The following is a 25,397-nucleotide window of genomic DNA, read 5'->3' as shown; positions in this document are numbered from 1 at the left end:
ATTAGAATTTCCCCTACTTCCTTTTTTTTACTTTTTTAATATGCTGGGAAGGCCTTTATTGGAAGAAAATTCAGTTACAAAACAGGGCTTCAAAAATTTCAATTCAATTTCATGGATAAAGAATGAAAATCTCCGGCAAGTTGATTTCGCTTTTTGCTATGTTTACGTGTCAAAACCATGGCCTGTGCATCTCGGTTCTTTCGCATGGAAGTAAGCCACCAACGTCGGACACGTACGATTGGGTTTTCTGATGGAGACATCGTCCCCGGGGGCACTTCAATATGAAATGGATATAGGTGTAGGGCTGGCACTTTCGCACTAAGGGGCATTCGGTGAGAGCAAAATGTAAAAAATATGGGGTCATTGGGTGAGAGCATGATTTTTGGCATTCGGTGAGAGCAAAATGTGAAAAATATGGGGTCATTGGGTGAGAACATGACCTTTTTTTAAATGGATTCTTTGGGTGAGAGCCGAAAAGCGCCACAGAAACCTCGAAAATTGAGTATCTAGCTCTAAATGGCTTCAAATTTACTTGTTTTTTCAAAATAAGTAACAAAATCCATGATAAATGAAAGTTGCTGTTCAAATTGGACTTGTAAGGGTCTTTGGGTGACAGATCAAATTGAAAAATAGGGGGTCTTCGGGTGACAGAGCATGGACAGAGCATGTGTTCGTAAAAAAATATGGAGTCTTTGGGTGACAGCGATGCTGTAAAAGGGGTCTTAACAGCCCTACATACGCGTCACCTCCAAAGTTGGAGTGCCCCCCCCCCCGGGACATCGTCCAGGAAATAGTCTAGGAGCAATTGGTTTTGAAAAATGGTCGAGTTCAAACCCATGTCAACCAACCTTGAGTTGTTCAATTTTATAGACCCTGTAGATCACTGCTAGAGGGGCAATGAACTCCAATTGTAGGGTATCACAAAAGGTCACACAGGGGTAAACTAGAGCTAATTGCGCATACACATATACGCGACCTAAGCAATAGCTAATTAACTAGGCCTATGGCTAATTAGCCCAGCTAGCTATCTAGCATGTATGGATGTATTAAGGCATAAACAGCCAGCAGTAGTATAATATGCTGATTTTACTGAGAGGTCTTTTTGAAATGCACTGTAATTTGAAATTGACCATAGGGACAATGGGAGCAAGGTTAATTTGCTAGCTCACCTATAGCATATGTGAGTTCAAAAGGTCCAGCAGTTTGGTGTAATTCATTGGAATATACATGTATAACTAGAACAGAAGTTTGTAGTATCATATAATTAGGCCAAGTAAAATAAAAAACATGTTTCAAGTCCGGGTTTTGTAAAAAAGGAGGAAGAGGGGGCTTTTTATTTTATATTTTCATGGCAAAATCGATGTGAATACCCATAATTTAAGCTGTTTTAGCATACACAATAATGCCTGGAAAAAGGAGGAGGCCTCTTTTTATTTTTGTTCTGAGGATATAGGCCGGCTCCTCTAATTTTCATAAAACCTTCCAAAAGTGTTTCTTGTATATTAGCAAGGCTATAGAAATATTTCTGCTTCCTAGATATATTTTTTTAAAAGTTATAACTGAATATGATTGAAGAAACCTCAAAAAAGGAAGCGGGAGGGTACATGAAACATGTTTATTTTTTTATTTGGCCTTATAATTATTAATAATATTACATAATTATTTTCCATAGTTGTGAAATCATTTTGTTAACCAAAATTATTCAATATTCATGTAAATATCTCTGTGCAACTTTGGTCATGCGCTATTAGAGTGCGACTTTCTAAGGTATTTTTCTACATACCGGAAGTAATATCTGCATGACATTTGACCCCAATGACCTTTGACCCCAATGGATGAATACAATGTGTAATGTTATCATACTAAATTATAATTTGTGGAATGACTTAGCATTTTTAGTAACGAAACAGAAAATCACATCAGCCATAATGACCTTCGTATGACCTTTGACCTCAAGGCTAATGCATGTGTCAACTGACATCATCTTGCTGTGTAATTCGTGTAAGGAGTAGCAGTTTTAGTAAAAATAACAGGAAATAACATTTTCGGCCATAATGACCTTTCCATAACCTTTGACATTGAGTTGGTCACGTGACATGTGTGCCACCAGCTATTGGTCCTGATGACCAAGTAACATTGTTGTACCATATATATTTGCGACAGCAGCAGCATTTTACGGTATTTGGTCATATACCGGAAGTATCCCCTTAATGACCTTTGACACCAATTCTGGACAATAACTTTTAGACACTGGGTATAGCTGATGCATGTACCCAAGTGCCATCATCGTGCTGTATAATTTGTGGAAGAAGTAGCATTTTTAGTGAAATCACGTTTTTGGCCATTGACCGGAAGTGGATGACCTTTGACCTGAAGTTGACCATGTTTCATTTGTCCCCCCACCCAATGGTCCTTATGACCAACTATGGTCAACATGGCTCAAAGCATATGGCTACGGTGGCTCATTATAAGATTGACAGAAAGAAAGAAAGAAAGAAAGAAACTAGAAACCGCCGTTCCATAGAACGGGTACAAGCCGACTCTTGAACTTTGACCCCTATAACTTGACCCCTGGGTCACGGATGGGGTCAACTGCTCGTGCATTGTGCTTAGGATGTCATAAGAAATATTCCTGGTGAATTTTAGCTTAATCGGAACTTATACATGGATTTTGATTTTTTTAAATTTTTGATTGACCTTTTGACCCCCTTAGTGACCTTTGACCTCAATGAAAAAAAACCTTATGTACACCAACAAAATGCATTGTTCCAATTTTAATTAAAAAATTATACTATGTTTAGCTGTTGAGATAAAAGTTCTTGAAGTTATTTAGCTAAAAACAGGAAGTGACCCCTTAATGACCTTTGACCCCCAAAATAAAAATACCATGCATACATCAGGTAACTCTGATTCATGTATGATGGTTATATTACTCTGGTCTGTTTACATTTTGAGATAAAAATTTTTTGAACATTTTGGTTTTTGACCGGAAGTAACCCCTTAATGACATTTGACCCCAAAACTGTAGGCATCCTGAAGACCCTGGCTAGTAGCAATGCATGTGTGCTAATGACGACTCTCTGCTATGTAATTTGTAAAGACAGTGATTTTTTGAATATTTTTTAGACTTTGACCGGAAATTACCCCTTAATGACCTTTGACCCCTTATCTGAGCACACCCTATAGACACCGACTAAAGTCGAGTCATATGATATAACCATGTCTTCATCGCATGAAATTTGTGGAAGGAGTAGCATTTTTTGTGAAATCACATTTTTGACCATTATAGCTAGGTCAAAGGTCACAGCAAGGTCAAAGTCAAATGGAAGGTTTGGCCTAGTCCAGTGGTCTTGTGGGTCAAGTTTGGTTGAAATCTGTCAATCCCTTGCGGAGCTAGATGCAGTTGATTGGTTGCCAGAAGAAGAAAGAAAGAAACTAGATCTGGTTACAGATCTGGACCTAGCCGGGGCCGGAAATGCCAGTCTTAAAGTTTGACCTTTAACCGCTAAGCATTGACCTTTGATCTTAAACTTAACATTTGACCCCTAGACCTTTGGGGTCATAATTTTTTTCATGTTTAGAATGTCGTAATAATCATTCCTGTATCACCACCTTAATCCCTCCTTCTTTCTCCCCCCCCCCCGCTCCTTCCCCCAACTCAACCCTCCGTTTCTCATGACCTCCCCTCCCTCTCTTAAATTTCAAATAATTACTCTGTTTTGTACCAATCGGCACCTTAATCGCTCCTCTCCCCCTCCCTCTCTCTTAAATTTCAAATCATTACTCTTTATTGTAAAATAATGCGACTTTTGCTGGGTAACTTTAAAGACCCCAACCCCGCCCCTCTACCTTACTCCTTTCTCTCACCCTCCTGCCAGCTGTCCCTTACCTCCCAAGTTCCTCTATTATTTCCCCTACCCCACCCCTCCGTTTTTCATAATCTCCCCCTCTCAATACTCCAAATACTATTATTACTCTGTTTAGTACCAATCGCCATCTTAATCTCTTCTTCCCCAAATAATCTTTATTGTATTATTAAAATAAAAATGCGACTTTTGCTGAGTAACTTTAAAGACCCCATCTACCTTACTCCTTCTTTCTCTCACCATCCCGCCATTTATCTCCCCCTCCCAAGTTCCTTTATTACTTCCCCACCCACCCCTCCGTTTCTCCCTCCCTCTCTTCAATTCCAAATAATTACTTTTTTTGTAACAATCGCCACCTTAATCTCTGCTTCCCCCTCTCTCTCTTAAATTCCAAATAATTACTCTTTATTGTATTGATAAGGTTTGTTAACATAAAAATGCGACTTTTCCTGGGTAATTTAAAGATCCCCTCTCTCACTCCCTTAGTCCTTCTTTCTCTCACCCTCCGTCCATTTGTCTCCCCCTCCCATGTTCCTCTATTACTCCCCCTACCCCACCCCTTCGTTTCTCATGATCCCTCCCTCCCTCTCTTAAATGCCAAATAAATACTGTGTTTTGTACTAATCGCCACCTTAATCTCTCCTTCCCCCTCTCTCCCTCTCTATAATTCCAAATAATTAGTCTTTATTGTATTTATAAGGTTTATTAGAATAAAAATGCGACTTTTCCCTGTGTAATTTAAAGATCCCCTCTTTCTCTCTTACTCCTTCTTTCTCTCACCCTCCCGCCATTTGTCTCCCTCTCCCAAGTTCCTCTATTACTTCCCCACCCCACCCCTCCGTTTCTCATGATCTCTCCTCCCTCTCTTAAATTCCAAATAATTACTGTTTTGTACTAATCGCCTTCTTAATCTCTCCTTCCCCTCTCCCTCTTATATTCCAAATAATTGCTCTTAATTGTATTCAGGTTTATTAAAATAAAATTGCGACTTTTGCTGGGTAACTTTAAAACCCCCTCTCTACCTTGCTCCTTTTTCTTACCCTCCCCCCATTTGTTTCTCCCCCTTACCTTCCAAGTTTATCTATTACTTCCCTCCACCACTCCCCTTTCCATCATTTCTCTCAATCTCCCCTTCCCCCTCTCTTAAATTCCAAATAATTTCTGGCTCTCAATCTCTTCTTTCCCCTCTCTTGAATTCCAAATAATTAAATGACTTCACTTTATGTTCAAAGTATCATGAGCATGATCAGCACACGTTGAGTGGGTAGTAGGCGGTGAATCTCAAAGTGCAGTGCTTGTATGTTTACATGACTGCTCACATGATATGGCACGTCACCCAAACGGTATCGCTTTCCAATTATTGTATGTCTCGATTCTGGTTTATGTCATGGTCTATGGTCTAGGTCGTCATCATTCCCTATGATGATGATGATGATGATGATGATGATGATGATGATGATGATGATGATGATGATGATGATGATGATGATGATGATGATGATGGTGATGGTATGATGATGATGATGATGATGATGATGATGATGATGATGATGATGATGATGATGATGATTCATCATCATCATCATCATATCATCAACATATCATCATCATCATCATAACCATAATAGGCTCTACCTTATTCCTTCTTTCTCTCACCCTCCCGCCATTTGTCTCTCCCTCTCCCAAGTTCCTCTCTTACTGCCCCCACCCCACCCACTCCGTTTCACATAATCTCTCCCTCCCTCTTTAAAATTCCAAATAATTACTGTGTACCAATCGCCACCTTAATCTCTCACGCGTCAGATTCTCGAGTACCCTGCTACTCAAGTATTTTATCTCATGATTGACAGGCACTAATTGACAGGCAAAATGATGGATTACCCAATTATTACAGTATGTCCCACTTATTTTTAGTTTCGTAAAATCGGAGGAACATATCTACAAGTGTGCTTTTTCTAAAAATTTGTAGGCAAAAACGGATAAATTACTTCAAATATTGTGGCTATTTCAAAATTTAACCCTTGACTCCAAGCAATGGGTAATGACCATGCTGTCAGTGCAGATGTCATCAACGTACTATGTTGCATGTAGCAGATATAATTTTTAAAAGCTTTTTTAGACTCGGACCGGAAATGACCCCTTAATGACCTTTGACCCCAATTCTGTGAACACCCTATAGGCACTAGATATAGCCGATGCATATGTGGAAGTGACGTCATCGTACTATGTAATTTGTGGCAGAAGAAGCATTTTGAAGATATTTGGTTTTATACCGGAAATTCCCCTTAAAGACCTTTGACCCCAATTCTGTGTTAACCCTATAGACACAAGATATAGCCGATCCTTATGTGCAAGTGACGTTATTGTATGATGTTTTATGTAGGAAGAAAAGCATTTTTAGCTCAAATCACGTTTTTGGCTCATTTGACCTCTCTGTGACCTTTAACCCATTAAAAGTAATGTGACATGTATAGTCTTAGTCAATAATGATTGTGACCAAGGTAGGTCAAAATCGGTCAAAGCATGTCGAGCTGGAGCAAAAAATGTGTATATTTGTTGCCAGAAAAACCGACCGATAGCATTTCAAGACCTAGCCGCAGTCCCGGCTAGGTAACTAGAGTCAACAGACGCTGAGTACAAGCCGCAATTTGACCCCTCTAACTTGACCCCTGGGTCACGGATGGGGTCAACTGCTCTTGCATTGTGCTTAGGATGTCATAAGAAATATTCCTGGTCAATTTCAGCTTAATCGGAACTTATACATGGATTTTGATTTTTAAAATTTTTGATTGACCTTTTGACCCCTTAATGACCTTTGACCTCAATGAAAAAAAAATCTTATGTACACCGACAAAATGCATTGTTCCAATTTTAATTAAAAAATTCTAACATGTTCAGTTCTTGAGATAAAAATTCTTGAAGTTATTCAGCTAAAAACAGGAAGTGACCCCTTAATGACCTTTGACCCCCAAAATAAAAATACCATGCATACATCAGGGAACACTAATTCATGTATGTTGGTTATATTACTCTGGTCTGTTTACATTTTGAGATAAAAATTTTTTGAACATTTTTGATAATTTTGGTTTTGACCGGAAGTAACCCCTTAATGACCTTTGACCCCAAAACTGTAGGCATCCTAAAGACCCTGGCTAGTAGCAATGCATGTGTGCTAATGGCGACTCTCTGCTATGTAATTTGTAAAGACAGTGATTTTTTGAATATTTTTAGACTTTGACCGGAAATGACCCCTTGATGACCTTTGACCCCTTATCTGAGCACACCCTATAGACACCGACTAAAGTCGAGTCACATGATATAACCATGTCCTCATCGCATGAAATTTGTGGAAGGAGTAGCATTTTTGTGAAATCACATTTTTGACCATTATAGCTAGGTCAAAGGTCACAGCAAGGTCAAAGTCAAATGGAAGGTTTGGCCTAGCCCAGTGGTCTTTTGGGTCAAGTTTGGTTGAAATCTGTCAATCCCTTGCGAAGCTAGATGCAGTTGATTGCGGTTGCCAGAGGAAAGAAGAAAGAAAGAACTAGATCTGGCTACAGATCTGGACCTAGCCGGGGCCGGAAATGCCAGTCTTAAAGTTTGACCTTTGACCGGCTATTATTTGATGTCAGTGATTGATATTATGGACATCTCACACCATTAATGGTGCATCACTGTAGCATGTAGGGGCTTTATCCGTCTTCCATAGGCTGAGATACAGCTACTTTTCCGTAATTTTAAAAATTTTTGTGCAAATTTGATGTTTTGACCTTCTTAATGACCTTTGACCCCAATATAAAAAAAACCTCATCTACACCGAGAAAATGCATTGTTACAATTTAAATTTAAAAATCTACTATGCTTAGTTATGGAGATAAAAATTCTTGAAGTTATTTAGCTTCAAACCGGAAATGACGTCTAAATGACCTTTGACCAAACTAATAAAAATACCGTGCATACATCGAGTAACACTAATGCATATATGAAGTTTATGTCACTCTGGTCTGGTTACGTTTTGAGATTTAAAAAAATGAACATATTTGACGATTTTTGGTTTTTGACCGGAAGTGACCCCTTAATGACCTTTGACCCCGAAACTGTAGACACCCCAAAGACCCTGGTTAGTAGCAATGCATGTGTGCTAATGACAACACTCTGCTATGTATTTTGTAAAAACAGTGATTTTTTGAATATTTTTAGCTTTCAGACCGGAAATGACCCCTTTAATGACCTTTGACCCCTTATCTGTGAACACCCTATAGACACCGTTCAAAGTCAAGTCACATGTCCTAAGCATGTTACCATCACATGTAATTTGTATAAGAAGAAGCATTTTGAACATATTTGGTTTTATACCGGAAATGACCCCTTAATGACCTTTGACCCCAAATCTGTGAACACCCTATAGACACTGGATATAGCCGATGCATATGTGCAAGTGACGTCATTGTAGGATGTAACATGTAAGAGAAGAAACATTTTGAAATTTGTTGCCAGAAGAAGAAGAAAGAAGAAGAAAGAACTAGATCTGGTTACAGATCTGGACCTAGCCGGGGCCGGAAATGCCGGTCTTAACTTAAAGTTTGACCTTTGACCGGCTATTATGGACATCTCACACCATTAATGGTGCATCACTGTAGCATGTAGGGGCTTTATCCGTCTTCCATAGGCCGAGATACAGCTACTTTTCCGTAATTTTAAACATTTTTGTGCAAATTTGACGTTTTGCCCTCCTAATGACCTTTGACCCCAATATAAAAAAACCTCATATACATCGAGAAAATGCATTGTTACAGTTTAAATTAAAAAATCCACTATGCTTAGTTATGGAGATAAAATTCTTAAAGTTATTTAGCTTCAAACCGGAAATGACGTCTAAATGACCTTTGAACAAAAAAATAAAAATACTGTGCATACATCGGGTAACACTAATGCATATATGAAGTTTATGTCACTCTGGTTTGGTTACGTTTTGAGTTTTAAAAAATGAACATATTTGATGATTTTTGGTTTTGACCGGAAGCGACCCTTAATGACCTTTGACCCCAAAACTGTAGACACACCCCAAAGACCCTGGTTGGTAGCAATGCATGTGTGCTAATGACAACACTTTGCTATGTAATTTGTAAAAACAGTGATTTTTGAATATTTTTAGCTTTCAGACCGGAAATGACCCCTTAATGACCTTTGACCCAAATTCTGTGAATAATTTATAGGCACTGGATATAGGTGATGCATATGTGCAAGTGACGTCATTGTAGGATGTAACATGTAGGAGAAGAAGCATTTTGAAGATATTTGGTTTTATACCGGAAATGACCCTTAATGACCTTTGACCCCAAATTTGTGAATATCCTATAGACACTGGATATAGCCGATGCATATGTGCAAGTGACGTCATTGTAGGATGTAACATGTAGGAGAAGAAGCATTTTGAAATTTGTTGCCAGAAGAAGAAAGAAGAAGAAAGAAGAAGAAAGATCCGATAGCATCACAAGACCTAGCCGGTGTCCCGGCTAGGTAAGAAAGATCCGATAGCATCACAAGACCTAGCCGGTGTCCCGGCTAGGTAAGAATTGAGAAGAGACAGAACAAGCCGACATCCGTCGTCGGCTTGTAAGAAGAACTAGTGGCAAATGGTGGTCATAGACCACAAACCTAGCTGGGGCGTGTTGGTGTTGTGGAGGTATCTGACCCCTGCAAAATATTCCGAAAATGTTTCCCTGGTCATGAGGTTTGTTGTCACCAAGTTTGAGTCCCATACTCCTTACAGATGTCCAGAAAATGCAAGTTTAATATTTGACCCCAGATGACCTTTGACATGACCCCTGCAAAAATGTTCCCCTGGTCATCAAGTTTGCTGTCACCGAACCCCGTACCCCTTACAGATGTCCAGAAAATTCATTTCTAAGATTTGACCTCTACATGACCTTTGCCCTGACCCCTGTAAAATGTTCCACTGGTCATGAGATTTGTTGTCATTGAGTTTGAGCCCCATACCCCTTACAGATATCCAGAAACTGAAATTATAAGATTTGACCCCAGATAACCTTTGACCTGACCCCCGCAAAGTGTTCCAAAATGTTCTCCTGATCATTAAGTTTGTTGTCACTATGTTTGAGCCCCGTACCCCTTACAGATATCCAGGAAATGCATTTCTAAAATTTGACCTCTGCATGACCTTTGACCTGACCCATGCAAAATGTTCCCCTGGTTATGAGATTTGTTGTCACCAAGTTTGAGCCCCATACCCCTTGTAGATGGCCAGATAATGCATTGTAAGATATTACCCCTTTAATGACCTTTGAACCCAATTCTGTATGCAAGTTATAGGCGTATGGTATAGCCGATGCATATATGCAAATGATGTCATTGTACTATATAATATGTGGCAGAAGAATCATTTTGAAGGTATTTGGTTAAATACAGGAAATGCTCCCTTAATGACCTTTGACCCCCATTCTGTTTAGACCATGTGGGCACTGGATATAGCCGATACATATGTGCAAGTTACGTAACTGTAGGGTGTAACATGTAGGAGGAGAAGCATTTTGAAATTTATTGCCAGAAAGAAGAAAGAAGAAGAAAGAACGGACAGAAAAACAGGACCTAGCTCGGGGGGTTGAAAACCCCCCAGCTAGGTAAAGAATTGGAAGAAGACAGAACAAGCCGACGTTCCGTCGTCGGCTTGTAAGAAAGAAACAAAGAACTTGACAGAAACAGACCTTAGCAATTTTGCAAATTGCTAAGGAAAAACTGAAAATGCTCCAATTTTGGTGAAAAATATATCGAATTACTCGTCTCATGACAAAGATTAAAAAATGTATAGTTTGTGCTATCTACGACCTATCGTTATTGAGTTATCCTACAAAAACCTCATTTATAGGCTAAATGACATGTTTTTGCTTGTAAATGGATCAAAATTCAACTGATCTCTGACTTCCATTGTACAACAAGTAAACGGTTTAGAAGGTAAGTTCTATACCGTGTCTTGATTCTTATATCAAGATGACCAATTTGCCATCATTTTTGCCCAATCGGATTAAGTTGAAATTTTGACTCCCGTAAAACCAAAAACACGTCAAATGTAGGATAACGCAATAACGCTCGGTCGTAGATAGCACAAACTATACATATTTACAATCCTTGCCATCAGACGAATAATTTGATATCTTTCAAAAAGATCGAAGCATTTTCAATTTTTTGTATCCCTGTGTGACCTTTCGTGACCTCTAGCGAAAAACGTATCCTACAATTTGAGTTCACTTCCCTCCTAGCAGTAAGAGGGTATATCCTATTAAACATTGGGTGTTGAACTCAATCCTTAAGGCCCGTATGAGATTTAGCTCTTACGCTAACTACACGTACGTATCACTATATGTAATGGGCAAATAAAATAAAATAATTAATTCAAATATTAAACTCAGATTCTTGCAATTACTCTGTGCATGTTTTTATTTGTTTTGTGCAGCAAAAACCGTCTAGTACAAATACCAACCAATAAGTATACAAATATAGATTTGCGATTTGTCTCCATACAAAAGTATTTTAATATAAATGAGTGAAAGGCCCATTTTGTTCTTTATATTGTATCAATGCTCTCTTGGTCTACCTTACAATAAATACTCAGTATCATGCCATGATGCAATCATTGCAGATACAACCAGTTTCAGAATACCATCAATTCGCCGTAGAAGTGACGTAATAATCGGATTAACTACCATAGCAGTAGATGAATACAATATTTGAATAGATCGCCCTTCACTACAATCAGATTGCAGTAATCACCTGTGTATGTCAGCAAACATAGATTGAATACAGTACCACTCTTTTCAAAGATACTAATCTTACAGGTGTGAGTGATCAGCCTTTCTTTGACATCTATGGTTCAATGTAGGTACTGTGTGAATGTTGTAGTGCAGGCGATATATTCCCATTGCTATGGTAGTTAATCCGATTAATTACGTCACTTCTACGGCGAATAGTAGTTTCCATTTTGTAAAATAAATAGAAAAAGAAAACACTTTTATATAATACCAAATTAAAACAAATCGTAAAAGACACAAATTGCCTTTGTAACATGACTGTTGAGTGCACATCTGTAAAAGGAATCTCCTGATAACCTCGGGGCAAAAATCAGTGTTCCGAAAAATGGCATGGGTTACTTAACAGTATGCTTCGACTATATTATAAATACGTATTTATAAATACGCACGATATGGGTCACGACATACCAAGACCAGCAAACGTGACCAATTCCTCATGATATTGCCCACTATAGACGAATCCAATTTCACGCATTCCTACACCTCAATGGCAGCCAAAGCTGGGTCCCCGTCGGCTCCATCTCACCTAAAATGTGAAGTGATGCGGCCTTGAAGCGTATTTTAAACTGGATTCTATCACCCATAGACAAAAGAATGATGACAGTTTACAACACAAAAGAATCTAACATCGAATTGTAAGCGGCTTTAATCCACCCAATTGGGCAGTCACAACACCAGTTTGGTGCTGCGGGGACCCAATAATGGCCGACCAAATCCTGACCATGACTTGGCTCGTTGGATTCGTCTATACAGAAAAGGATAGGAACTCTTTAGATCATCAAATTTAAGTATTAATTGAATAGAAAAATTATTACACATGAGGGATTTCGAATTTGTAATTATGTTATTAAAAACAACATTTTGAAAGTATTTGCCGACAGAAAAATATTTATTGACGGAAACGTTTACAATATAATCACAAAGTTGAAAAAATTTTTGCTCCACAGTAGTCTCGTGTTGTTTACCATCTCGCACTTTTGCATTCAAATTTTCAGGAAGACCACCCGCTGTGTAGAAGGTCACTTCAAGACCTGTTATGGCAGCGTGGTCACGTGCGTATTTATAAATCCGCATTTATAAATATAGTTAAAGCATACTGATTAAAGAAATACATTCGGAAAGACTTGAAGTGCTGAAGCTCTCAAGTCAAGAAGATGACGTTTGAGAAGGACTCTGTTTGTACAGTGAGTCAATGGGCAAGCATTTACCGGTGTGTACCCTACAAGGCTACAATGCTAGACAAAATAAGAAAAATAGAATGTGCACCTTGTAATGTGCACCTTGAAATGGCGCTTTCTTCAGTGTCAAGTCTAAACTTTATCCTCTACCCAATGTCTCCCCCTGCACCACCAATCAGTGACCAATCAATGATGGGTACTACTGAGTGCACATGAACAAAATGTCAGGTTCCAACATTGATCGGGGCGAAGGGGGGGGGGCTCGTTTGCAATACCGTACTAATTTCATTCCAACCCTTTTTTTCAGGGTTGTATATAATAGTAAAAGAGATAATACTGTCAAAATCCCCAAATGTTAGTGCAATCTTCATCATCATATTTAAAAAGTATAATCCACGCAATCTATCCTTACACCGAATTTGGCTCACGCACGATACAACACCATTCATAATATAACCCTATAGTTTATGTTGCATCCAAAACCGTCTGACTGGACCTGCTGGTTGGTTGGTTACATGGTTGTTTCTAATTGGCGCTTATGTCTCAGACCATTTGCGCTGCAACCGACTTACTCTTGCGCAAATACTGATGCTATTTTAGCAATACGATAGCCTTTAAAAGACGTATGCGATGCTTTTTATATACAATGTATCAATACTATTATTAGCAACTGTTTCTCTTTTAAATACTTTTAGGACACAGTGGTGAAGCTTTGTGCACCTCTTGTCCTTCTGTGGAAACTACCAACTATGCACCCCTGAGTCTGTTTTCTATCTGTAAAATCTTATGAATGTTGATTGGCAACATTTCACAACCAGCGCTCGACATGCTCAAAATGGGGCAATAGCTGAATCAACTTGCATTGGATATATCCGTTGGGCGTAAGCACCAAGGGGAGCAAGAGCCGCACTTTTAATAACGATTACATATATCGTCACTCAATAAAATAGAAAAACGACGAGTATTTAAAAAAGAGAGGGGAGAGAAATGTACAGAAAGATCGGTTGGCTGTTGCAAAACACTTCATAACTTTAATTAGGTCCTAATTCGCTGTAGAAGTAACGTAATCGGATTAACTACCATAGCAATTATAGAGGAATACAATTCTTGAGTAGATCGCACTGCACTACAAGCAGGTTGCACTCATCACCTGTGTATGTCTACAATCATAGGTTGAATATCGCTCTTTTCAAAGATTCTAATCTTACAGGTGCGAGTGATTAGCATTTCTTTGATATCTATGGTTCAATCATAGGTACTGCGTGAACGTTGTAGTGCAGGGCGATCTATTCAAAAAATTTATTCATCTATTGCTATGGTAATTAATCCTGTTACATCATTACTTCGACAGCGTATAGACCACTTGACATCATTGTTTATCAACTAAGGCGAGGGACTGATATATCGATATGCTTGAACGAACCGCTGTTCAATGACTTTCTTGTACTATAATATGAAATGTGGTGGGCGATTAAAAATGTACGTGCCCTGAGCAAACTACGCTGCGTACGCACACTGCCAGGGCAAAGAACAATGGAAATTGCCATAATTTACGCTCATACTGCCGGGCAATGACGTCACATGGCAAGTGGTCTATAAATACATAATCTGAAATTATACAGTAAATATGAAAAAAATAGGCTTTAGTTGGTTGAAACAGTATGAAATTTTCTTCACTTCTTCCACATGTTCTCTGTGTGTAGGGAGTCGTTGGTTTTCATCGTGAACTGTGGACACACTCATGAATAAAACCTCAGTATCAGCGGACACACAATGACCGAGGACGTCCTCGATTGTTAGACCCTGCATATAAAATGTGCATATAAGACCCGGATATAAAAGGGTGTTGGGCGAAGTATGATACCTGTCCTTTGTCTCATGTAAATGTAAAACCCGTGGAAAAAGTCCACAGTGTGGCGACCACTAAGCGAATGTAGTGTATCCATACTGCAGTTACTGTCCGTTTTCCTATACGCAATACACAGTGCTCTCACCATTGACGCGCGACCTTTACAAATAGTGTATGTTAGAAGTATATGCATTTGCCTAGTTAACATCACTGTGTGAAAAATAACCGGCCAATATTTAAAGTATTCTCCAAACTTCTAGCAAATATATTTCTCTAACATGACCTAAAATTACAGCTAGGTTAGATGTTCAGAAATAGTCGCACTTTCGTAAAATATGAGTGAGGGCAAGGCATAGCTAGCTCATAGCTAGCCAACTCCCCGTGTTAATTGAATGGAGATTTGACCGAAAATATTGGTAACGGACCGCTCAGTTCTGAAGGATGCCACAAAAAACGGTACAAGCTACATTTAAAGTATTCTATGAAATTCTAGAAAATATAGTTTTGTAACATGTCCTAAATTTTTAGCTAATTTATGTGTTTGGAAATAGTCGCACTTTTGTGTTTTAGGAAGGATATGTAAACGACAGATAACACCAAAAATATGAAGAAATTATTTCCAAACCGTGTTAAGTCAACAATCATTATGTTGCTCATTTTCAAGAATGCTGGTTAACAAAAAGCAGACCATTGTCTCATTTCGTGAACAAAGGTCCACATACCATTGTTTCCTTGCGTTTCCTTTATAATCGGTTACCCAACTGAAGCTATAATACCAGCTCATTGCGATACCGCACATATAAAACAGACACATGTGCACAGCCAGAGAAGATCTGATTTAATCAGTTCGTCGTCCGTATTCCATAGTGGCGTATAGTGGGGCGCCGCGAATAAACAACTTTTCGAGAAAATCGGGTTTGAAGAAATGCCAATTTAAAATCGAGTTGTGTAAATCAGACATTCATTATATTTTGTAAATGATGTGAAATTTCTGTAGTAAACTAAATAGATTTTATTGTTACATATTTTTCAAAAGAAATAAATACATACTATTGCTGGCAAACTGACAATAAAACTATACGTCACTATGGAAAACGAACAAAACGCAATACCCTAACCTTACGTTAACCGTACGCCACCTCGGTCGCCGTGTAATCCCTATGGCGTTACTTTTCGTCGTTCGTATTCCATAGTGGCGTATAGGTCCGATACGCGTACGCCACTATGACATACGATGCTTTTCATTTTGCCGATATTTCATAATTATAAAATGTGTATAAAAAGTGGCGTATGGTCGATACGCCACTATGGAATACAAAAATGTCACTTTGTAACTATACGCCACATTTAATTAATTAATTACTAATTAAGTACCTAAGTATAACTGCTGAGACTTAGAAAAAATGAAAGATAACAACATTAAAAACGTATGTGCCAATTTTCAAAAAAATGACCAAAAATCACTATACGCCACTATGGAATACAGCCGACGAGTTGAGCTGTTTTCAATGAGTGTTATCTTGGTTTAATAGCTTTTAATGGGGTTTAAGTCCTGCAAAGGTCGTGGTGAATTCTACTGTAGACATGACTGCATCATGCCTGGGTTTTAAGGCGTATACCAAGAGGACACTGATGTCCTCGGTTCACGGTGAATATGAGAGGGGTGTGGACGTGGGGGTGTGTTTCAATATGTGTTTTAATATGCCTTTCCCTGTTTTTACATAGGATTACACGCACTAGATAAAAATATACAGATCTTTACATATTGTACAACCACACACCTTTACGTCAACACTGGAAAACTATTGTTGCTTAAAAAGCTATATAAAAATGCGTCACTTTATAAAATAATACATAACAATAATATCTTACTGTTACCCATGTCAAGTTAATTTGCTTTAGGTGCATACATTGCATCCACATCCGAGATTTAACAACATTACATGGGACAACTTATATATAGGTATACACATTACTGTTTTGACGGTACTGTACAAAACACAACGTACATCAGCTATAACATGTATAATGCAACTAGAACATAAAAATCAATAATAAAAATGCAGAAGCCGATTTTTTAAAGAGGAATAACAATAGGCATACACACTTAAATTATCACGACTTCTCTTACCTTAAGTAAGCAATAATAAATACAACAGCAACCACAACACTCTCCACGAATGTCGACTACAGACGTCAAGGTCCAGTTTACTTTAAAAAATTCAAAATTTCAGAACTGTACATTTATATGATCATACACGCTGTATCAAAATGTTTGGTATACTCTTCAGTTTTGATATTGATTGAAAGGTGTACTTCTTTGAAATGTAATATTGGATGCTCTTGATATGACCACACATACACCATTATAGGAATAACGTTTATCTGCAATTAAGATAGATCCGAAATTGCATTTTCCTGTGGCAGTCTGGTCTAGAATCATGGAACTGATGGATACCAATCTTTTTGATACAGCCTGTACTTCGAAGTGGCATGAAAAATGCATTAAAATAAGTAAAAACAAATCCAGTATTGGTTCATTAGTTTTTGAGATAGTTCTTGATATTTAGAGAAAATGTCTCAAAACTTAGGACTTTTTTTATATTGAGCTCATGACCAGCATACATGCGTGGAACATACCCATACAAACATTTGCGAAGACCCCCGACAAGTGTTTACAAAGTCGAGTCATACCCACTCCATGGATATACCAAAAATTACTGAAAAGGTACCCCCAAACTGTGGCACATCCCTGTACACCTTTAACCTGACTTAATCGGCATCGACATTATTTGGGGTTAGATTTAAAAAAATGTATTTTCGTATTTACGTTGCTCTATAGTTTATTAAAGAAGCCAACATCATTTGCATATTGGAGTTGCTCGTATTGATGTTGGTGCTTTAAAATTTATTAATACACAAAATAAAAACAGAACTAGTTTGACATGTATTCATGGTATAATATACAAATATTGACTGCTATGAGGGACATGGTTAAAATTATAGGCACAAGGTGATCTCAAAACCATGCTATGACCCGAGGCGCATGCCCCGAACATAAAGCAGTCAATATTTGTTTTATATACCGAATGGATGTACGTTGTGATTGCGCATGCGTAAACTCACACCGGTCCATAGTTCGTTTCCATCATGTCCATGGACCGGTCCATAGTTCATTTTGAGGCCATAGCTAATTCAATGACCGCACTTTTAACAAATCAGATGACAGGAATATATATATGAGATATATAATGCCCCTTATGTAACAACTTACAAAATATATCCAGCATGGACGGACGGACGTATCACAAATAAGTTCTAGAAGAATGTGTGGAAACCATGTTTTATATTTACAAAATCGTCTTTTTTTTTCATTTCGTATGGTAGCCTATGCAAAGTATTTCCATATATATGCGGGATTGGCATATACATTTCAAGGTCATTCTTCAAAATGGCCATATATATAATAAAATTGTGGCATCGGTGATAAATGAACGTGATTTGTTCATAGACACCATTTCTGATACCGTCGTCCTGCAAAAAAAATCCGGAACAATTTTTTGCACCATGTTTGAACAAGGTGTGTCTGAAGTTCCCAATGCAATTCCTTCAAAGTAATATGTTGGATGTCCTGATATCATTGAAATAATTTTAATTTTTGAAATTTGCGATATAATACAAGCCCTTAACGTAGTCTTTAAACCCAATTCAAAAACTTGACAAATTTGTACGACATGGTTGTTTGAAAGGCCGCTATCTAAAAATCAGGCCTGCCAATATGTGACCGTACAGCACGAATGAGCCGTAAATGTCCTCAATTGTATTATGAGTTACAGTGTAAAATGGGCATGAAGGTCGTATTCATAGGTACCTCAATTGGGTGCTACGTGTACCTCATTTAATGAGATACACGTAGCACCAAATTGAAATACCTATGAATATGACCTTCATGCCCATTTTACACTGTAACTCAGAATACAATTGAGGACATTTACGGCTCATTCGTGCTGTACGGTCACATATGTTCTGGTATGTAGGAGGAACGGGACGGGTATCGTTTTGTTTTTCCGTTATGTTACGGATATTGTCCATGCTTTTTCAGCCTCCTTGTCATGTTTTCACAGCCGCTTTAGTAAGTGTTTCCAGCCACGATGACGTCATCTTCTTCCTCTTGTAATTCTTCTATCTCGACCTGAAGATAAAAAGAAGATTTCCCTTAAGTAAGCTGTAACGTGTTCCCAAAGTAATCCGCATGCCAAAAGTATTATTACATTTAAAAGGGAGGTAACTTTTGAAGAACTCAAATACTCGGTAGTAATAATTAAAGGAGGAATATAGTAAGGGACCGTTCACAAACACTTGTAAGGGGGGGCCTGATGCAAAAAAAGGGGGGGCCCTAAAATGTTTTGACCCTCCTTGAAAAAAATGACCACAAATTTTCCTGGAAAAATTGAGTTTATATGCTTTTCTATGGTGTTGACCCATAATTTTCATGTCAAAAGGGGGGGCCTTGAAATTGTTGAGACCTGTAAAGGGGGGCCTCGAAAAATTTTCACGATAAATTTTTTTTGCATCAGGCCCCCCCCCTTACAAGTGTTTGTGAACGGTCCCTAAGAAATAATATTCAGGTCATGTGAAGATCATACTTTATTCAACCATATATCCAAATACCTAAAGATGAATTGGAGGTATAGATTTCCTAAATTTTGTGACTAAATGTAAACCTTCTACCAATGTAAGAAAACATATTTTGATGCAAGAAACTGTTCATTTCCAACTGAATGACATAACAGTTGTCATTGTCTTGCTCTCAAATCAAGTGGTATTGGATCCGGTATTGGAGTCAGAGAGGTAGTAAAATAAATTGACCCATGTGGAACCTTGTCAATTTCTTATAATCAGATGATACTAATACCGACATAACAACACACCGACACACCGAGGACTTCGCGCTTAACGATGACCTAAACACGCGTCCGCGCTACGGAAACACAATTAAACGGCGAAAAATGAGGTCTTATTATAAGTCTTATACCCTACTACCACCTCTATAGCTTAACGTCCTCGCAGCGTTTTAACCGGAATGAAATTTGTTCGGTATCACCGACTTCTTGAGCACTTGACATGACAACACACCAACACACCGAGGACATGCACATACTTTGTACTTCATCAAATATTTCGTCATTTTGTAATGCAAGGAGGGGAGGGGTGTCTCGAACGTGACGTTGGCAAACGTGAACGTGTTACATATAGTTTTGTACCTACATCGGCTTATAGTCACTGCAGTGGTTAACGGATATAGATGTAATTAACTTCTAATGGCTTGTGTAATCATCTTATGAGACGCGAGACGTAAAATTAACGTCACACACAAAACTGCCGACAATAATAATGGCAACTACTATCATCATCCTACGCATTTTTAAAGCAGGCGGAATATCGAGAAAAAAACACGAAAATTCAAGACATGGTAATAGCTGACACATGGTTACGAGTATAGCGACATGTCCACGATAGTGAAGAAGGTATACGAGGAATTGAACTCCAACATCCGTAGACCCAATCTATCGGTAGTACTGTATTTCTGATCAATTATCATCAATGACAACACAGCGGGCAACACAGCTCCTATTATTATTATGTGCTGCGACATTTTGACATGAAAATTACTTCATCTGATACTAACGCACTAAACGTCGTTTCACAGTGTGTAGAAGCGCAAAATCTTAAGCGTTGCATGCAATGAGCGATCACATACCCTCTATGGAGCGATCTACAACTAAATTTCACACAAAAAGCTTGAAAGTGCAGAATTTTAAGAGGTGTGTACAGGCATGTCACAGGGAAACAACGGGAATTTGCACTTACTTATCAGAATATGGCGGAGTTCACAACTTTGCTGTGATTGGGAGAATTTAGCAAATTTATGTCATATCACAATTTACCACAATCTTCTGTGACGTAGCACAACTTTTCTGCTACTGTGTGCTTTCCAGCCATTTTCTCCATTTGGCACTTTCTCCCATTCTTTCCTCAGTGACATGAGGCTTTTTAGGAAATAGGATGCAACTAAGGATAAACTGATAATATACTCAAGTATACTATACTATCTAAACATAAGTACTGCTACTGTATTGGATGCAGGCAGGTCAGAGAACTGATGTATATTACCTGTAGAATCACTTTTTCACCACCTCTTTGCCAGCATCCTTACCCTCTGTCGTAGGCTAAGCAAAAAGGTTGAAACCCATTACATCAATCATATTAATTTCAACTTTTAAACATAGTTTTGCTGAGTATAGTGTGTCTCGACTCAAGTTGAGAGTAACGCCATGTTGGATTTCGTAGCGCTAGATTCGAATACGGACAAATCGCTTTCTACGCGGCGTGTGTGTATACACCCCGCGGGATTTAGATTTAAGCGCGTGAGATTCGAATTTGCTCTTTGAAATCCAAGATGGCGTTAACCTCAACTTCAGAGGAGAATGTTACTGTGTGTGCATGCTGTACATGTCTGTATGCTTGTTTTATTGCGGGTTTTAGGACTTTGCTCCGATATCGCTTATGGGCCAAAATAAATCAAGTTATAGTTTAAACATACCTTTTGAATTATTTTATGTAAATTTATATAATTATATATTTAAAATACCATGAAAGAAAAGTTGGTTTAAAATATTTCACTTCTAATTCGACGTGACGGGATTGCCGCAATGCATAATATATATCTATATTATTTTCTTACCTCCTCTTTCTTTGAATCCTCAATGAGTTTTAACTCCTCATACCGATAAAGAGCCTCACGAAGAGGTTCCACCATTTGATCGTCAAGTTGCGAGAATAACTGTAGATGAAAATGTTGTTGAACATTGAGTGAGCATTTAAATACACCATAATGCAATAAAGAAATGTGCAAATTGGGCCGTTCCATTTAAAATCCACACGTGGATGATGTTAAAAATATCTTCCGCAGGGGGAGTATAAATTTCAAATGGAATGAAATCATTAGGCAGCTCCTTTGAATTTTATACACCTTTGAAAAAGATGCAACCTGCATCTTCCACAGAGGGCTGGTTAGTTTCAAATAGAGATGGGTAATTTGAAATTCATACTCCCCCTGTGGAAGATATTCCAAACTCTTTCACAAGAATAATGTAGACTTTAAATTAGCCCAATGATAGCACTTAGTTTTAAAGTTAAAAGTTACAAATGGCGACTGCAGTGAAAGAAGTACTGAAGTAGTACGACTTGATTGTTGGTTACACACGTCAATTCATAATACCGCTAGCTGGGTCAAAAGGTTAATTGCAAGCACAGGCTTTGTAATTATTGTAACATATTGTTGTAAACAAATTAACGTAATAAAGTGAGATCCAAATTTTGTGTTATTTATGTTGAAATATACATTAAACTCATCTTTGCAACATCTTGCTACAGAGTAATGTTAAACATCAAGCGTGTGGATCGGATCGCAAATGAAACCATCTACAATCTGACCAGCACCACTCCACTGGTTGCCAGAGTCAAGATTCATCAACTCAGATTTCTCGGCCATATACTGCGTCTTGAAGATGACGATTGACGAACCTGTGAAAGAATATGCCCTTTATATTCCACCACATGGGAAGAGGAAATGGGGAGGAGATACTGAAGGGATGCTGCAGCCAAACAAAATTGTTTCGCTTGCCCAAGATCGCAACAGTTGGAGAAACCTGCTCCGCAGCCGACTGATGATGATGATGATGATGATGATTATTGTTACCTTCGAATTTGGATATGTAAAAAATATATTCGCTTACCCTGGCCACGACTTCAAACATGGGTATAAGAACAAATTTGATGAATCCAATTTGAGCAGTGGGCTTGGTTACTTTGTCACGATCCATGAAGGGTGCCACCGGAAGTCCTTCCATCTTCTCACGATCACTCTGTAAAGCAAATACAAAATAAAAGGAATTGCTATTGTAAATTGGTGTCCGATTGTCTAAGGATAAATGTTGGTAATACTTGGTGTAGCCGGTAAATTAATGGAAAAATAATCCTCTCTCTATCGCCCACGCGACATCAATATACAGGACTATTCTATAAAAACAGCGGTCTGCAATGAACATGATGAGTGTTTTTAGATAATTTTGATTGATTGTATGTTTTAACCTTTTGATTATAAAAGATATTCTCATTGAAACCATCATAATAATGGAGTAATCTTATCTACCATTCTTCAACATGTTTCTACATGTTTGTACATTCCTTTTCATAATCATGGTATATGTGATTACATGATACATCATAAGAGCTAATTTGACATTTATTAAGACATTAATTACACAGAAATACAATCGAATAAAAGACTGCTGAAATTTTTGTTTTATTAAATTTTCGCTAAACTTTGAAGTCGTAAACATTAATCCGCGTATTGCACTGCAAATTTTACCAATAATTTCAATCGGAAGAAATGTTGATCAAATATCATTTACACACAATTTTTTATTTTTTAAAATTTGATTTGTTCGGGTTTTGACAACCCTGGATAACCCAAGAAAGCCTCTATTGAAGCTTATTTCCATTGGTGTTCATTTTTTAATCATACGGATGGGAACAGTCAGGGGTTAACACCCTACTCTTTTCGAAACTGGCTGGGAGATCAAATATCATTTACACATAATTTTTATTTTTTAAATTTGATTTGTTCGGGTTTTGACAACCCTGGATAACCCAAGAAAGCCTCTATTGAAGCTTATTTCCATTGGGGTCCATTTGAACACCGGGACGGGATGGGAACAGTCAGGGGTTAACACCCTACTCTTTTCGAAACTGGCTGGGAGATCCCGGTGGGAGATACATGTACAGGTATGGCTCTCTGCACACGGGACCGACGGCTTAACGTCCCCTCCGAAGGGCGGAGTATTTTCGTGATTCATTTACCCAATTCTAAATGAACCATGGGGAGAGCAGAAGTCTGAATTTAATCTTCAGACTTTTTTTCCAAATCAATATCCCAGTAAATCGCCACCGCTTGAGAATTGACCCCGGGACCTCATGCACTAAAGGCAAGTACCCCAACCATTGCGCCACGCGCCCCACTAAGTAACCATTAGGCGAAAAAAAAAGAAGAAGAAGAAATAAAAAAATAAAACCCTGCTCTACGGGCTCGACCTACCCAGATTTTACAAGAATTGGGAAACAATTTTTTCCTGTACAAATGAATGCCGAACCAAATTTCGAAAATATCAACAACAATTGTTTTTGGTATATCCCCCAAAACGCCCGACCGACCGACCCTACTTGAAAGGTCCGCCCGCCCGTAGAACAAGGTTTTTTCGTCACCTTATGGACCAAATGAAAGAAAGGAGGAAGCAAAACTGAAGAAAGGAAGCTCAAGGCTGATTGCCTTTATTTTCAGTGTTCTCCACCGTGAGCATTATGAAACGGTTGGAGTTTGGGCTTGTTGCCAGTTCTTATGTTAATGACAGGAAGGTCAGCAATTCGTGTCAACTTCTGTAAAAGCTGAGCACTTTATTTATTCCATCCATTGCTCTTGCACTTTGATATTAAATCACACACACAAGATGAAATTATCTGAAGTGATGTTTGTTGGCACAGTACCTATAGTATTCAGTCCGTAGGCGTAAGTTTGTGCTTCGCTGTATATCAATGAGTGTTGAAAATAGGTCTACTTATTATTTTGTTTAAATCAAATCCCGGGAATCAAATATATATAGACACTTAAAACTGGTTATTTGAATTAACTATGAGAACTGAATTTGTTCATAATTATGAAGCAAAGCACAAGGAATATAAATGAAATGAATCAGCTTAAAAAATCTAGCAAATCCACTCGTTTAGCTAACCTAATTCATTAGGGTGTCATATTTGAGGATTTATAACGAAACGGATTAGCGAAAGTTAGGGCACCATGTCTAGTTTTCCCCTACAGCGATATTCCCTGTACATTTGCACAGTACTATCAGTTTTCTATTTAACAATCAACGATAACACTATGCAAATACTCATTACGCTCAGTACAATTGATTACATCACCAGGGTATAACAGAGGGAGTCATCGGTACCTAACTTACTACCTATCAGGGCACCGATAGCACGCTTTAACCAAATCAAATGTCGTGTCTTAGGCAAAAGACAACCTGATATAGCTCCCTCAACGATACGAACTTTAATTGACGCAGAACTCCGTAGACCTGTGCCTGTATAGATAGTATTTTGTGTTTGAAATAAAATACGAATTTGAATTGTTTTTCGCAAACGAAGAAAGTGAGACCATTTTAAAGAAAACCTGACCCCACAATCCAAATCCAAATTTTGGTTCCAAAACCTTTTTGCTTGTAACTTGTGAACGAAGCATCACAGATAGGACAAACTATACTTTTTTCTGAATCCTTAGTTATGTGACGAGAGGAATACTCTATATAGGCCAATCTCGCTTGTCCCCAAGGTTCTACAATGCAACACGCTTTTTGTATTTTATAGAAGGTAATTTATATTAAAATGTCGGCGTCAAGACAATAAAACGGATCAATTAACTGTCCGTGACATTTTTATTTCATACGTCATTGCGACATGATTGCGTGTGTACAAACAATTTTGGGAATATTCAAGATCAACGTATTAGTGTTTCTATAAATAAAATTTGGGTGTTCAGTCACTGTTTTGCTACGTA

General features: G+C 38.2%; 1 protein-coding gene across 2 annotated transcripts in view; it reads right to left on the bottom strand.

Annotated features, from left to right (window-relative positions):
* Nucleotides 1–18,744: 18,744 nt before the first annotated feature.
* Nucleotides 18,745–25,397, bottom strand: part of LOC140170046 (high affinity cGMP-specific 3',5'-cyclic phosphodiesterase 9A-like) — a 71,176-nt gene continuing 64,523 nt past the window's right edge. For both annotated transcript variants that reach the window (XM_072193362.1, XM_072193363.1), the window contains 3 exons: nt 22,519–22,647; nt 21,465–21,563; nt 18,745–18,911 (listed from right to left, as the gene is read on the bottom strand). In XM_072193362.1, the coding sequence (XP_072049463.1) occupies nt 18,849–18,911; nt 21,465–21,563; nt 22,519–22,647 (291 nt within the window). In that variant the 3' untranslated portion in view covers nt 18,745–18,848. The remainder of the gene's footprint in view (nt 18,912–21,464; nt 21,564–22,518; nt 22,648–25,397) is intronic.

The sequence above is a fragment of the Amphiura filiformis genome, chromosome 14 (assembly GCF_039555335.1).
Source record: "Amphiura filiformis chromosome 14, Afil_fr2py, whole genome shotgun sequence".
Lineage (NCBI taxonomy): Eukaryota > Metazoa > Echinodermata > Ophiuroidea > Amphilepidida > Amphiuridae > Amphiura > Amphiura filiformis.
The sequence above is the reverse complement of the archived record's forward strand: the minus strand, read 5'-3'. Positions and strand labels throughout refer to the sequence as shown.